Source organism: Spermophilus citellus, assembly GCF_964194105.1.
Source record: "Spermophilus citellus genome assembly, chromosome: 15".
Classification (NCBI taxonomy): Eukaryota; Metazoa; Chordata; class Mammalia; order Rodentia; family Sciuridae; genus Spermophilus; species Spermophilus citellus.
In genome coordinates, this window is record NC_138195.1 from 69,485,684 (window position 1) to 69,498,831 (window position 13,148).

The window sequence follows — 13,148 nt, forward strand, 5'->3', positions numbered from 1 at the left end:
ATCCTTGAGCTTCTCCTATGTAATATTCTGATATTCTCATAGTCCAAATTCATGGGGTTTTTGAAGCAGAAGAGTAAGATTATAACAGTTTCTAGGAAAACAATTATTTTGTGTGCCAAATAACACAAGGTTCAGAGAAAGTTCAGAAAGATTCAGAGAAGGTTTAGAAGATTCAGTGGGAGCAGTTAGGAGTTATGAGACCCATTAGGAGTTTATGCAATAATTTAGGCAAGTTTTGGTGGAGACTGGGCTAGGGATGAGGATGTGGGAGTGGAGAGGAAAGTAAAGTAAAGCAATGAGAATTTAGGAATAACTTAAATGTCCATCAACTCTTGAGCAGCTAAAGACAACCATGCAATAAGATATTTCACAGCCCAAAATAGTAGCATAGATCTATATTTATAGACACAAATGCTATTCATAATAGACTGTGAAATGAGGAAAGTAGCTATGATTCTATTTTTATGAAAAACTATATGTGTATGAAAGGTAGATTTAAATATGCAGAGAAAAATGTCTGGAAAGATATGCATCCATTTTTTACCAGTGGTTTTTGCAGAATGTTGGGATTATGGATGAACTTTATTATTATTACATCTAATTTATAATTTTTAATCTAAACATGGATTGCTTTGATAATAGAAGCAAACTGGCAAAAAAGAATCCAATAAATAGATCTAATACCCCAACCCTTGAACTCTAGGATACTGTGTTCTATCCTGCTTCTACTCCAGGAAGAGTCTCCTAAACTCTTCTAAGTTCCCTGACAAAACTACAAGAGCTAAATATTTCTGCTATGCTCCTGAGCCATTGGATTGTGAAAGATATTATACTAAAATAGCAAGAAAAAAGAAGGGGAATGGGAGGGAAGGTAGGGGGATGGGAAGGGAGCCGGGAAGAAGATTCACCTTTTGCCATTAAGGTCTTAAGCAAACAGAACCTAAGGAGGAAGGAGTGGCTGGAGCCTGAGTTGGGGTTGTGGCTCCCAGAGGCAGGGGAAGTTTAAGAGCCAAGTAGGCAAAGACTTGTCACAGTTTGAGAAAGAGGTAATAATCCATAGGAGAAGGTTACACCGACCATCCTAGAAACAATACCAATGACTGGATTTGTAAGGGAAGAGTCCAGTCCCACATGCTCCCAGAACTGCTCAAGACTTACAGGGCTCATGGATTCCAGGGTAGTCACTGAATTCCAGGACATAGAGGTGTCTTCCCTTTACACTGCGACCGATGCTGTAGATCTGTGTGATATAGGGGCACTGGTTGTGCACCTTGTATAGCGTCCGCACAAGGTCATCATAACGGTGGTGACGAAAAGTGACTGGGGCAACCAACTTGAAGAGAAGGAGGAGGTGCAGGAAGGCTGAAAGCAGGTCTGACATCTTGCTGGGCTTCTTCAAAGAGAGACACTGAAATGTGCTCCCACCTCTCCAAATAGCCTCCTCAATAGTCAAAATCCAAAGAGCCGAAAACCAGCACTACCTAGCTCCCACCACAAAACACTAGTGTGACAGCACTTGAAAGGAGGCTTAGGACTTTCCCACTCAATGCTGGAAATTATTTATGTAGCTCTGGAATAGCCCCTCAGCTCTCCATGCTCATTTCTCTTCCTTTCCCAATCCTGGAAAACCTCTTGAAAAATTCTTGCACATCCCTATATTGGTAGTCTCACGGATTCTGGTTTACTGATTAACTGGACTGTAAACATGCTTTGATAAATATCTTCTTATAACCCTTTGATTCCCAGAGGATTTTAAGAAACTTGACCTGTGCCTGTTACCTTTGTTATAACTTATGAAAAGAGTTCTCTGTCCCCTTTGTTCCATCGCACATACAGTTGCCAGACTATCTTTCTGAAGCATAGCTCTATCTTGTCCTTTAAAAAAAAAAACATTTAAAATTTGTTCACATTAGTTGTCTTGTCCTTTTTTCCCTTAAAAGTCTTTCAACAGACACCATTAAGAAGATGAAAATAGGACTGAGATTGTGGTTCAGTGGCAGAATGCTTGCCTTGCATGTATGAGGCACTGGTTTCCATCCTCAGCACCACATAAAATTAAATAAATAATAAAGGTATTGTGTCCATCTACAACTAAAAAAATATTAAAAAGAAGAAAATGAAAGATAAGTCACAAGTTGGGAACAAACAATTGTAAATCACATCTGATAATATATCCATAATACATAAAGAATACTTGTAACACAAATATAGTACTATAAAAAACTCAATTAAAAGCTGGGCAAAAGATTTGAACAGATATTTAACCAAAGTAGATATGCAATTGTCTAGTAAGCATATTTAAATATTTTCAGCACATTTAAATCAAATCAAATTAAAAACATCTGAAATATCATTTCACCTTTACTAGAATGGCTGTAATCAAAAAGACAGCAATAACAGCAATTGGTGAGAACAGGGAGACAGTAGAACCCTCAAATATTGCTGATGGGAATGTAAAATAGTGCAGGTATTTTGGGAAGTTTGGCAATTTCTTAAAAGATTCAATATATTGGGGCTGGGGATGTGGCTCAAGCGGTAGCACACTCGCCTGGCATGCATGCGGCTCGGGTTCGATCCTAAGCACCACATACAAACAAAGATACTGTGTCCGCTGAGAACTAAAAAATAAATATTAAAAAAAAATTTCTCTCTCTCTTCTCTCTTTAAAAAAAATAAAAGATTTAATATATATTTACTATATAACCCAGCAATTTTAGTTACCTATCCAAGGAAAAATGCCAACATACATCAACAGAAGTCTTGTACACAAATGTTCATATTATTATTCATAATAGTCTAAAAGTGGGAACAACTCAAATATCAATTTATTGCTGATGGATAAACAAAATACAATGTATCCATACAATGGAATATTATTTAGCAATAATAAGGAATGGAGGGGCTGGGGTTGTAGCTCAGTGGTAGAGCGCTTGCCTAGCATGGGTGAGGCACAGGATTCAATCCTCAGCACCACATAAAAATAAATAAATGAATAAAATAAAAGGTACTGCATCTATCTACAACTTATATATATGATATATAAAATTTAAAAAATGAAAATAAAATAATGAAAGTAATAATAAAAAAATAATGAAAGTAAAATAATGTTTGCCTCAGGTAGAAATGGGAATGAGGATTAATTGTAAATGAGCAGGAAGGATCTTATTGGAGTGATGGATGATGGTAATGGTTGTACAACTTGCTAAATTTACTAAAAATCACTTAATTATACAATTTAAAAAGGCAAATTTTGTGGTATGTAAATTATACCTCAGTTTCAATTGATTTTCATGCATTGTAGCACAAAATCCAAATGCATTGGCCTGGCCTTCAAGTCCATCTTACCAGGTCCATTTGTGCCTCGTCATCCACACAGAACTGTTGCTCTTCCTGTTGTGACCACACTCTCCTGCATGCTATTTCCCTAGAGACTTTAACCCAGCTCCAATTCTTGAGTTCCCCTGACCCCTGCAGTTACTGCTATAATCAGTCTAAAAGCCTATGGCTTTGCCTGTTGTGTAGTCACTGTGTTAACTGTTGGGTATTTGAACAGAGTTCAGCCCCACTGATGAACTGTATCTTCCCTGCAGACTGATCTTTGGCTTCTAGCAAGGAGCCTGGAACAGGTCTCAACATCTGTTCAACAAATGAATAAATAAATAAATAAATGAACCCATTATTGACTTTTCCCCTTGGGTCTTGCTGGGGCTTTTATCCCACCTTTCTAAGGAAATCCTATGCATTTATAACCTGTCAGTAAAGGTACCTATTCCCTCTTGGTGTTTTAGGTGAACACTGTATCACTTGGCCAGTGTGGCTCACAAATGGTCCAGAGGGTTGGCTCAAGATAAGTAAAAAATTAACAGTACCATAAATCCCATAATTTTCTGTTAAGACCTTGTTACCCTATGTGGTGAAGGACGAGATCAAGACAGAAGATTGAAAGAACATCACTACTCCTGTCTCTCACTTAAGTCCTTGATCTAGGATGATATCTATTGTCACTACTGAGGGCTTGGCTAGGTGGCCCTCAGATAACCCAAAATTGTTCCTCTGAAAGCAAAATTCCCCCCTTCTCTGGCAAATGTGCCTACAGATCTTTACAGAGACCTTGCCCATGCTAAAACATTGACTCCCATTCCCAAAAAGAAGGAGGCACCTTCCCTGCCTGTTTGTGCTTCCAGTTGTTGTAAATAGGGAATATCAAGGCCAAGAATGGCCTTCCCTGGATCCCACATAGAATCCCAGAGTGAGTGCCCTGAAGCCTCTCAAACCAACTAGAGGTAAAAGGAACATGAGCTTGAGTGTCAAAGGAATATGATTTTGAGATGAGGAGATTATCTTGGATTTTTCTCTGTGTAATTACAAGTGTTCTTGTAAATGGAATAGGGAGGCAAGGAGAGTCAGTGTCAGAGTGATCAGATGTGAGAAAAACGAAACTAGCCATTTGCTGGTTTTGAAGATGGAGGAAGGGGGTCATGGAATGTGAATAGCATCTAAAAACTATGAAAGGCAAAGCTTCCCTAGAGCTTCCAGAAAGGAGCATCCCTTGATTTTAATTCAGTGAGACATATTTCAGGTTTCTGATGTCTAGAACTGTAAGATAATAAATATGTGTTGTTTTAATAAATCTGTGTTTACATTTGTGGTTATTTTTTACCATAACAACAGGAAATTAATACATCCCCAAAATCTTAAGCCTAGAAGAAAACTTGGGTACTTGGGGGGAGGCTGAACAGAAAGCTTAATGTCAATTAAGCTTCACAAGATTTTGACTCGAATCTTGTGAAGCCAGTCCTGCAGATGGCTGAGTAGGCCCAGAACAAATGGCATCTTCAGGGTTTTCTGTTTCTTCTTTTCAACCAAATTTTAGGCATTTCTTTCTTTCTGGGACCATTGAGCCTGCAGTCTGCCTTAGACAAATATTAATAATACTTCACAATTCTATACTGCCTTATGGGGCACCAACTACTTCCTTATGTATTCCTCAAACAGCTGAGGAAGGAGGGTAATTTCCAATTTAGATGAGGAATCTTTCAGTCATGTAACTAGTAAGTAACAGAGGAAGGCCTGGATTCCATGCTGGCACAGTTAGAGCAATATCTTATTGAACCCTTTCCAGTGAATACAGGTAAGGAGTAAGGACAGGAACCCACCAGAAAGTGGAAAGATTTGGGAAGAGGGAGAGAGAGGGATGGGGAGAAAACGCCAGCCTAGTATAGGCAAGTAAGCCAATTTCCCTAGCCCAGGTTCCAGGTAGCTTAATTTTAACATTTCTTGGTATTCTCCAGCAGTTATGTGCCAAGTAGTCTCAATATAATTTAACCCTGCTTAATTGATGTTAGTTGACTAAACCTGTAAATTAATCACGAGTCCAGGACTACTTAAATCACTAATCACTCTTTGAGGGATTTTGGGGTGTCAAGTGTTAGGAGAGAGCAGGGCAAAGAGAGCCTGACTGAGCCTGGAGAATAAGGAAAGTTGGTTCTTAAGGCATACCAAGCCCTTTCCAGCTCTCTTTGCCTGGAAAGTTCTTCTCCCACCTCATCTCATACTTCTGATCTTAGTATATGGTCAGCTCCATAGAGATAACTTCCACTATCATCTACAAGGACCTCTCCTGGTTACTGTCTTATCATCCTGGTTATTTCAGTCAGTGTTTGACTTCTTGGTCTGTAATTACCTTTTTTGCTTGCCTATTTACTTGTCAGTTGACTATCTTTCCTAGTAGAAGATAAGCTTAATGAAGGCCAGGACTAATTTATCCCACTATTTATACAATTTCATCCTAGAACAATGAACAATAAATTTAAAAACAAATGAAGTGATGTTCATACTGAGCTCTGACATCTGAATAAGTACATGCTAATCAGATAAAAGAGGTGAGAAGTTTGGGGTGGAAGGAAGTGAATTTTGAGAGGAAAGCGTTTATTGGTTCCTCTTTATCACCCTGTTAGAGTCAGCCAGGCATCTGTCCTAACATTTTTCTCTTTTCCTTTATCTACTAGACAGTCTCATCTACAAATCCCACTTAACTTGGTAACTTTCCAATTGGTTTCTTTTAATTTCTCTGAACTCCAGAACTGCATTTCCACTGCCTACCCCCACGTTTTCACTAGGATTTCTAATAGGCACCCATGCCTAATGCCACCTACCCTGCTCTAGTCCCGGGAATCAGAACAGAGCCTTGGAGACACAAAGTGTGCCAATCTTTCTTTCTTTTTAAGAGGGGGAAATATAGAACTTTATTTTTTTAACATAGTAGTTAAATTCCACAACAGAGGAGGGACACCATAGGATTGTTTTTCATTCAATAAATATAAATTAATAAAATACTATGTTTTGCAAAGATACTGCTGCTCCTCCCCCACCTCCCATGGACACCCACAGGTGACTGTGTCCCCATGATCTTGAAGCAGGGCAGCAGTCTCTACACAGGCCACTGCTTCCTACTTTGGAAAGGCTGCATCTCCTTCATGCCTGTAAACACTATGTAGCACAACACCTCCTTACCCTTCCAAACACAAGTCCTCCTACAGAATTGTTAACACCATGAAATGTGAGGTTTCCCTAAGAGACGAATGTCTGCTGGACACATTTGGGAAGGGAAGGAAAGAGGCTAACATGAAGGAAAGAGGCTAATGTAAAATGAAATCTATCGCAGGTCTCACAGGCTATCTCTTTAAAAACAAACTCCTGTTGAAATGCAAACTGTTTGGAACAGGTCAGGCATCTGCTTCCCCAGGCAACAGATCTGTTATTGCTTGTGATGTCTCCTTGGGGTATTGTGCTGCTCAGCTCTGTAGTCAGAGACACCTAGGTGGCATCAAAGTCACAGACTGCAAAAAAGTGCTCCCTCCACCTGAGGAAAGGCATACCTCTGCACTCTGGGCCAACTAATGGTAGAGTCCCTTCTGACCTCAAGGGCAAAGAATGGTCCTTGTGCAACTGCTTGCACAGTGTAGAGCTCTGGAGCAACCCAGCTTTTAGCCTGGAAAAGGAGAACTGCAGAACTCAGGAGAAAAATGTCACTAACACTTCAAAGACCTCCCTGTGTCTACTCTAGGAGTGCACAAGCAATGTTGACAGAACGCTAATCCCCTAAAAATGCAACCAGAGAAGCCAGCAAGAATCTGTTCTCTGTCCCCTTTCTCACTGACCATTTACAAAGCATCCCTGAAAGTATTTCTAAGTGTGATTGTAATGCACAACAAATGAAGAGACTGTATGAACAACCTCTGCTTGTAAAACACAAGATGGGACGTCGTGAACACCTCACAGAACACATGGAACCGGGAGTGGGGTATAAAGTGTGCCAGCCCAACCCCGCCACCGCCCCTTCCCCGTTGCCACAGGCCCCAGGCCTTTGTTGGAGGCAGCTAGTCTGCACAGGCCCTCATCCTGGGGGCAGCCGCGGGAGGGAGCACGGACTGAGCAATGGCTGGGAATTACAGACAGCCAGGTGCCCTTCCTGAACATTCCATGAGGAGGAACACTTGGACATCGCAAAGCTGTCCTTAAGCTATGCAGGCCATGATTCCAGAAAAGAAGCCTGTTTGAGGTGGAAAGGTAAGAAACAAGAAGTGCCGTGGTTGCTGTTTTGGTAGCAGCACCAGCAGCACTGTCACTGAGCATCCCGAGAGCAGCCTTGGAACTACAAGGTGCGGTCCTGCCTTCTGCGCGTGCGCATCCTCAGAGTCCCAGAGACTTCTGCAAGATCTGACTGGCAGTCTTGTAAAACTGCTCCCAGTCACCTCACCACATTTTGGAAGCATCCATATTAGCTCCACTTTCGTCACTGGGCTCCGCCAGAATGCCCGTCACCCACAGCAGGATCTTTTCCACACTTAGCTAGGGGCTCCCCCTCTCGGAGTCTCTCTTGAAGCCTATGGGGTCATCACCCGGTTTGTGGAGGACGGAGATGCAAACTCTGCTGGGATGGAACATCTCGCAAGTGAACCTCATCTTGGGAGGATTCAGTGGTAGTCAGGTGGGAAACTCAAGGTAGCAGGAAAAACACCAAACTCAAAAACAGGTATCTTCAGGGCCCATGATCAACACCTCCCTTTCAAAAAAATTCTCTTCATTCATGGGGGGCCTGAATTCCTTCTGGAGGATTCTGGGTTAGTTGCTTGTACTTGCCCATCAGCCTCTTGAGCGCCATCCCTGCCACGTCACCAGCAGCTGCGATGGCCGCTTTGCCTTGCTTGCAAGATGACTCTGGGATGTGCCGATCTTTCTTGAGAGAGCATTATATCCTATTTATATAAGCAAGAACTCTAAAATTCAAATAATTTGCTCAGATTATATAATTTTTATTTGGAAAATCTGGAGATTAAATTGGCTTCCTGACTCCAAAGTCCAAGAGCTTTCTAAAGACCAAATACCTTGTGCAAACTACCTCCCATCTAGCTATTACTCTTCAGACTATCTGAAAAATATTTTTAAAAATGACTTTACTGCTTATGTAAAAATAAAATCTTTGTTGTAAAAATTAAGAAAAAAGAAAGTGCAAGGAAAATATAAAATATTACCTTTACACTGTCATCAGGGATAATTACTGTCATCAATCTGTGATCATTAGTCTTATACGGGTTACTCTGAAAATTTTCCTTTCCTCTAATTTCCAAGATTGATAAAATTTACCACAATGTATTGACTTGCTTACGTCAAAATTTAACCCCGCTGTCTCACTCCCCATACCAGCCAGTTATACTCAACTGTGTTTGAAAATACATCAGATCTGCCTGGGGTGCAGTGGTGCACTTGTAATCCCAGTGACTTGGAAGGCTGAGGTCAGAGGACGAAAAATTCAAGGCAAGCTTTGGCAACTTAGGGAAAGCCTGACTTAAAATAAAAATTTAAAAGGCCAAAAAAAGAAAAAGGAAAATATATTCATACCTGACAACTTCTCTCACCTTTAGATGGTCAACCACTGACATCATAGGCCAGATCACCACGTTTCTTGCTTAGATAGTGACCATAGTCTCCCTGCTTCTATTTTGATTTATTCTCTACATACTATCCAGAGTGTTTTTTAAAAAAGAAATAAAAAATTCCCCCATAAAATACTCAGTGACTCCATAAAGGTCCAGTAAACAATCACAATGAACTTTCTATTCCTTGAACATATTAAGCTTATTTCCACTCCAGTGCATTTACATTTTCCATTCTCTCTGCTAGAAATGCTCTTCTAAATTTTTTTTCATAGTTTTTCCTTCCCACTATTCAAATACCATCACCTTATAAAGGCTAGTCTTGATATCTTTATCAAACTTGACCCCAGCTGCTACTCCTTATCATTCTCTACCCCTTGACTTGATTCTTCTTTATCATACTTATTATCTGAAAGTATACTATGTATTTATTTTTAATTTTGTGTCTATATCCCCTACTAAAATGTCAATGACATGAAGGCAAGGATTACTGCCTGTTTTCTACTGCTCTGCCTTCAATGCATAGGTGCTCAATAAATATTGGTTGAATGAATGACTTATTTGCCTTGGGATTAGAAGTCTGGCCAGTGCAGGAATCTGGAGACCAAGGAAGCCATGTGAGAAGAGAGTAGAGAGTACACTTGGCAAGGAATTCAGATTTTATTCCAAGAGTTAGAGAAATGGAATGAAATTAAAACCTTTGCAATCTAATGACTCTGGATTTGTTAGTCTTTTAATTATTATTATTATTATCATCATTATCATCATCATCACCATCACCATTATCATTATTTTGCAATACTGGGGACTGAACCCAAGGGCACTCTATCACTGAGCTACATTCCCAGCCCTTTTTATTATTTTATTTTGAGACAGAGTCTTGCTAAATAATTAGCCTCAAATTTGTGATTCTCTTGCTTCAGCCTCCTGAGTTGCTGGAATTATAGGTATATGTCACCATGCCCAGTTCACATTATGTTTACATTTTGAGTATTATAACATTTACACTCAGTTCTCTCCATGATTCTCAGAGTTGTTTAGCTTTTACTTTTAAAATAATATAAGGTTTATAATCATTTTTTAGAGTGACTTCCCTTCTTTCCTTCCTTTCCTCTCTGTGTTCTTTCAGAAGAGAAACTAATATAGTTGTTTTCCATCATCACTTGTTATTTCCATCAGAACATGTTAAATAGGAAATTTGTAGAGAAGAAACAGAGTCTCAAAGAATGTAATTCAAATATGTGTCCACTGGCCACATATGTCATAAAAATCAAGTCTGTTGGCATCTCTCTGTGTTGTATTGGTTTTCAGAGAACTTTTGTGGTCCTTAAGAAAAACAAAAAACAAAAACAAAAACAAAACAGTATACTGAAGAGATAGTTAAATGTGCATGTTCACTGCAGCATTGTTTACAAAAGTGAAGATATGTAAACAACCTAAATGTCCATCAGTGGACAAACAGATAAAGAAAATGTGGTATGTATACATGATGGAATACTATACAACCTTTAAAAAGAAGAAAATCCTGATGTCTGTGACAATGTGGATGAACCTGAAGGGCATTATGTTTAGTGAAACAAGCCAAACACAGACAAATACCACATGATCTCACTCACATGGGGAACCTAAAAATTAAGTCAAACTCATAGAAGAGGAGAGCGAATAGTGGTAATCAAGTATTTGAGGAGGCAGATGGACAAAGACTGACATCAAAGGACACAAAGTTTCAGCTGGACAGAAGGATTAGTTTTAATGATTTGTTGCATAGCATGGTACCTATAATTAATAATAACATATTGTATGCGTCAAAATTGCTAAGAGTAGATTTTAAATGTTTTTAATGAAAAAATGAGAGTAGGTGAGGTGATGAATATTATTTTGACTTAATGTATACATATCTCAAAATGTCATACTGTATCCATAAATATATACACTTATTATTTTTCAATTTAATATTTTATATTTTATTATAGTTTGGATAGGAAGAGTCTCCCAGAAGCTCCTATATTAATGCACAGATGCTCAGAGGTGAATTTATTGGATTGTGAGAGCTGTAACCTCATTAGTCCATCGTAGTTGGAATGGACTGACTTGAGTGGTAACTGTAGGCAGGTGGGGTGTGGCTGGAGGCATGCCCCAGAAACACGCATCTGCCTTAGGGCCCTTCTCCCTCTTTCTGAATCCTGGCTGCCATGAATAGAGCAGTATTCCTCCACCATGCCCTTGTGCCATGATGTTCTGCCTCATCTTGGGTCTGGAGCAATGAAATCAGACTACCGTGGGCTGAACTTCTGCTACTGTAATGCAAGATAAATTTTTACTCTTCTAAGTTGTTCTTGTTGAGTATTTTCATCCCAGCCATGCATGTATGTGTATGTATGCATAAAACCCATGTCCTGCTAAAACTTTAAAATTCACCTCATTTGGCATTCTTTATTAGTTTTGTTTGGTAACATTTTCTTGTTTTAGTGAAGGTGGGAATTTCTTTTTAATCTTTTGCTCTTTTATTTCACCAAGAATTGGAAGTGAATTCAAAATGCCATCCCCTTTTTAGAAACTATCTTAGCTCAAAATTTCTGGACTATTCTTGAGTATTTTTTCCTGTCTAAATGTAGTCCTGAGAAATCCTTTTGTGGTTTCCTCCATTTTTTGCATCTTGCCCAGCTGGATTTTCCAATACGTTTTAAAATAGCTTTCTTCTTTTCTCGAGATAATCCTCCCCACTCCACTCTCATTCCCCACAGTGTCTGTTCCAGTCATGTTTCACCTTGCAGTAACTATACAGTGCTATGCATATGTTATTCTTAGTTGTATTTCTTAGTTTCTTATTATCTATGCTAATATTATTTCTATCCCCCTTTTTAAGCTGTTTTAAGGACCTCAAATGCAACTTGTTTGAATCCAAATGCAGAATCTCTTTTCCTGTAGCTGCTCCTCTAGGAAATGGCACCACCTGTTGTCCAAGTCAAAAACATGGGAGTCATTCTAAATTCTTCTCACATCCTTCCCAGATTTACTCACTCTCTCTCTCTTCTTGGTTTTGAGAGCCTCACCAATGCCTCTCATTCATTCTTGCCTAGATCATGGAACAGCCTCCCATTATCTTCCTACCTGAGATTTCACTCCCTCCACCACACATCCCACAGCAACCATCATGATCTTTCTTTCATCTCTTACTTGGCCCTTGATTCCTTCACTCAGATTCTTTATTAGTTCTCTATTCTCCAAGGTAAGTCCATGCTTCTTTACCTGGCAGAGGCCCTACATAGTCTGATGTTTACTGCCTTTCCAGTGTTGGCTCCCGTCCTTCTCCCCAGTATACCTCCTTCCTCCTCTTCTTACCCAACATCTTGCAATCTTTAAAAAGCCTGAGTTTTTAACTTCTCCTCCATCTCCAGTTGGCTGAGACTTACTTGTGTTTCAAAAATAAATCCAAGCATCATTTTTTTTATAAAACTTTCCTGTCACTTGCCCTGGTCTGATTTCAGTATCCTTCCTTGGGTTTCCATAAAACTCTGTATACTTCTCCACAAACATCACTTTATGCTATTATTGTTAACTTAGTTGTTTCTCTTCAATGATTAAAATATGAAGGTCCTTAAGGACAGAGTGATATCTTATTTGTTTCTGGATTTCCAGTTCCTACTCTGGCATATACCTGATATTCCTACTTAGCATATAACAGATATTCATGTTGAAAGGCAATAACAAACAATAGCTATCTCTGCATTTACATTTTGATGATTTTAGAATTGGACAGGAAGTGGCTATTTGGAATTCCAGAAACCTAGACTCTTCCATATGCTCCTACTAACCCTCATTCCAACAGGGTAATCATTGGTTAGGTGACATGTTGACTTTGATTGCCCTCTAGCCGATGGGAATCATGCATGGCATGAACTCTGACTCCATTCTGTGTACCAGTGTTGCCTAATTTGTAAATAGTCTGTTCCTGTGCAATCATCCTAGTCAGGAGAAAAGTAGTTTTTTTGGAGTTTAAAAAACTAATGTGATGTGTGTTTACTGATATGACTTCAATGAAGATATCAGAGTATCAGGCAGAAGGTTAACTGGAAAAGACTCTAAATGGTCATTTGGTCACAAAAGCTTGCTTTCTCATTTTTACTTTTTTAAAAAAATTTCCTTAAACATTATCTGTATAATTACTGAAATTGGTAATACATACATGTGATAAACAATACAAAAAATGAA

General features: G+C 39.2%; 1 protein-coding gene and 1 pseudogene across 2 annotated transcripts in view; both read right to left on the reverse strand.

Annotated features, from left to right (window-relative positions):
• ERLIN1 (ER lipid raft associated 1) overlaps nucleotides 1-13,148 on the reverse strand; it is a 90,428-nt gene that overhangs the window by 27,693 nt on the left and 49,587 nt on the right. The window contains exon 1 of the mRNA XM_081267572.1: nucleotides 1,159-1,476. Within this exon, the coding sequence (XP_081123698.1) occupies nucleotides 1,159-1,381 (223 nt within the window). The 5' untranslated portion in view covers nucleotides 1,382-1,476. Of the gene's footprint in view, nucleotides 1-1,158 lie in introns of the transcript that reaches the window.
• On the reverse strand, nucleotides 7,523-8,164 carry LOC308634294 (ubiquitin-conjugating enzyme E2 G2-like; annotated as a pseudogene). Its single transcript has one exon. The product of its transcript is annotated as a ubiquitin-conjugating enzyme E2 G2-like (transcript).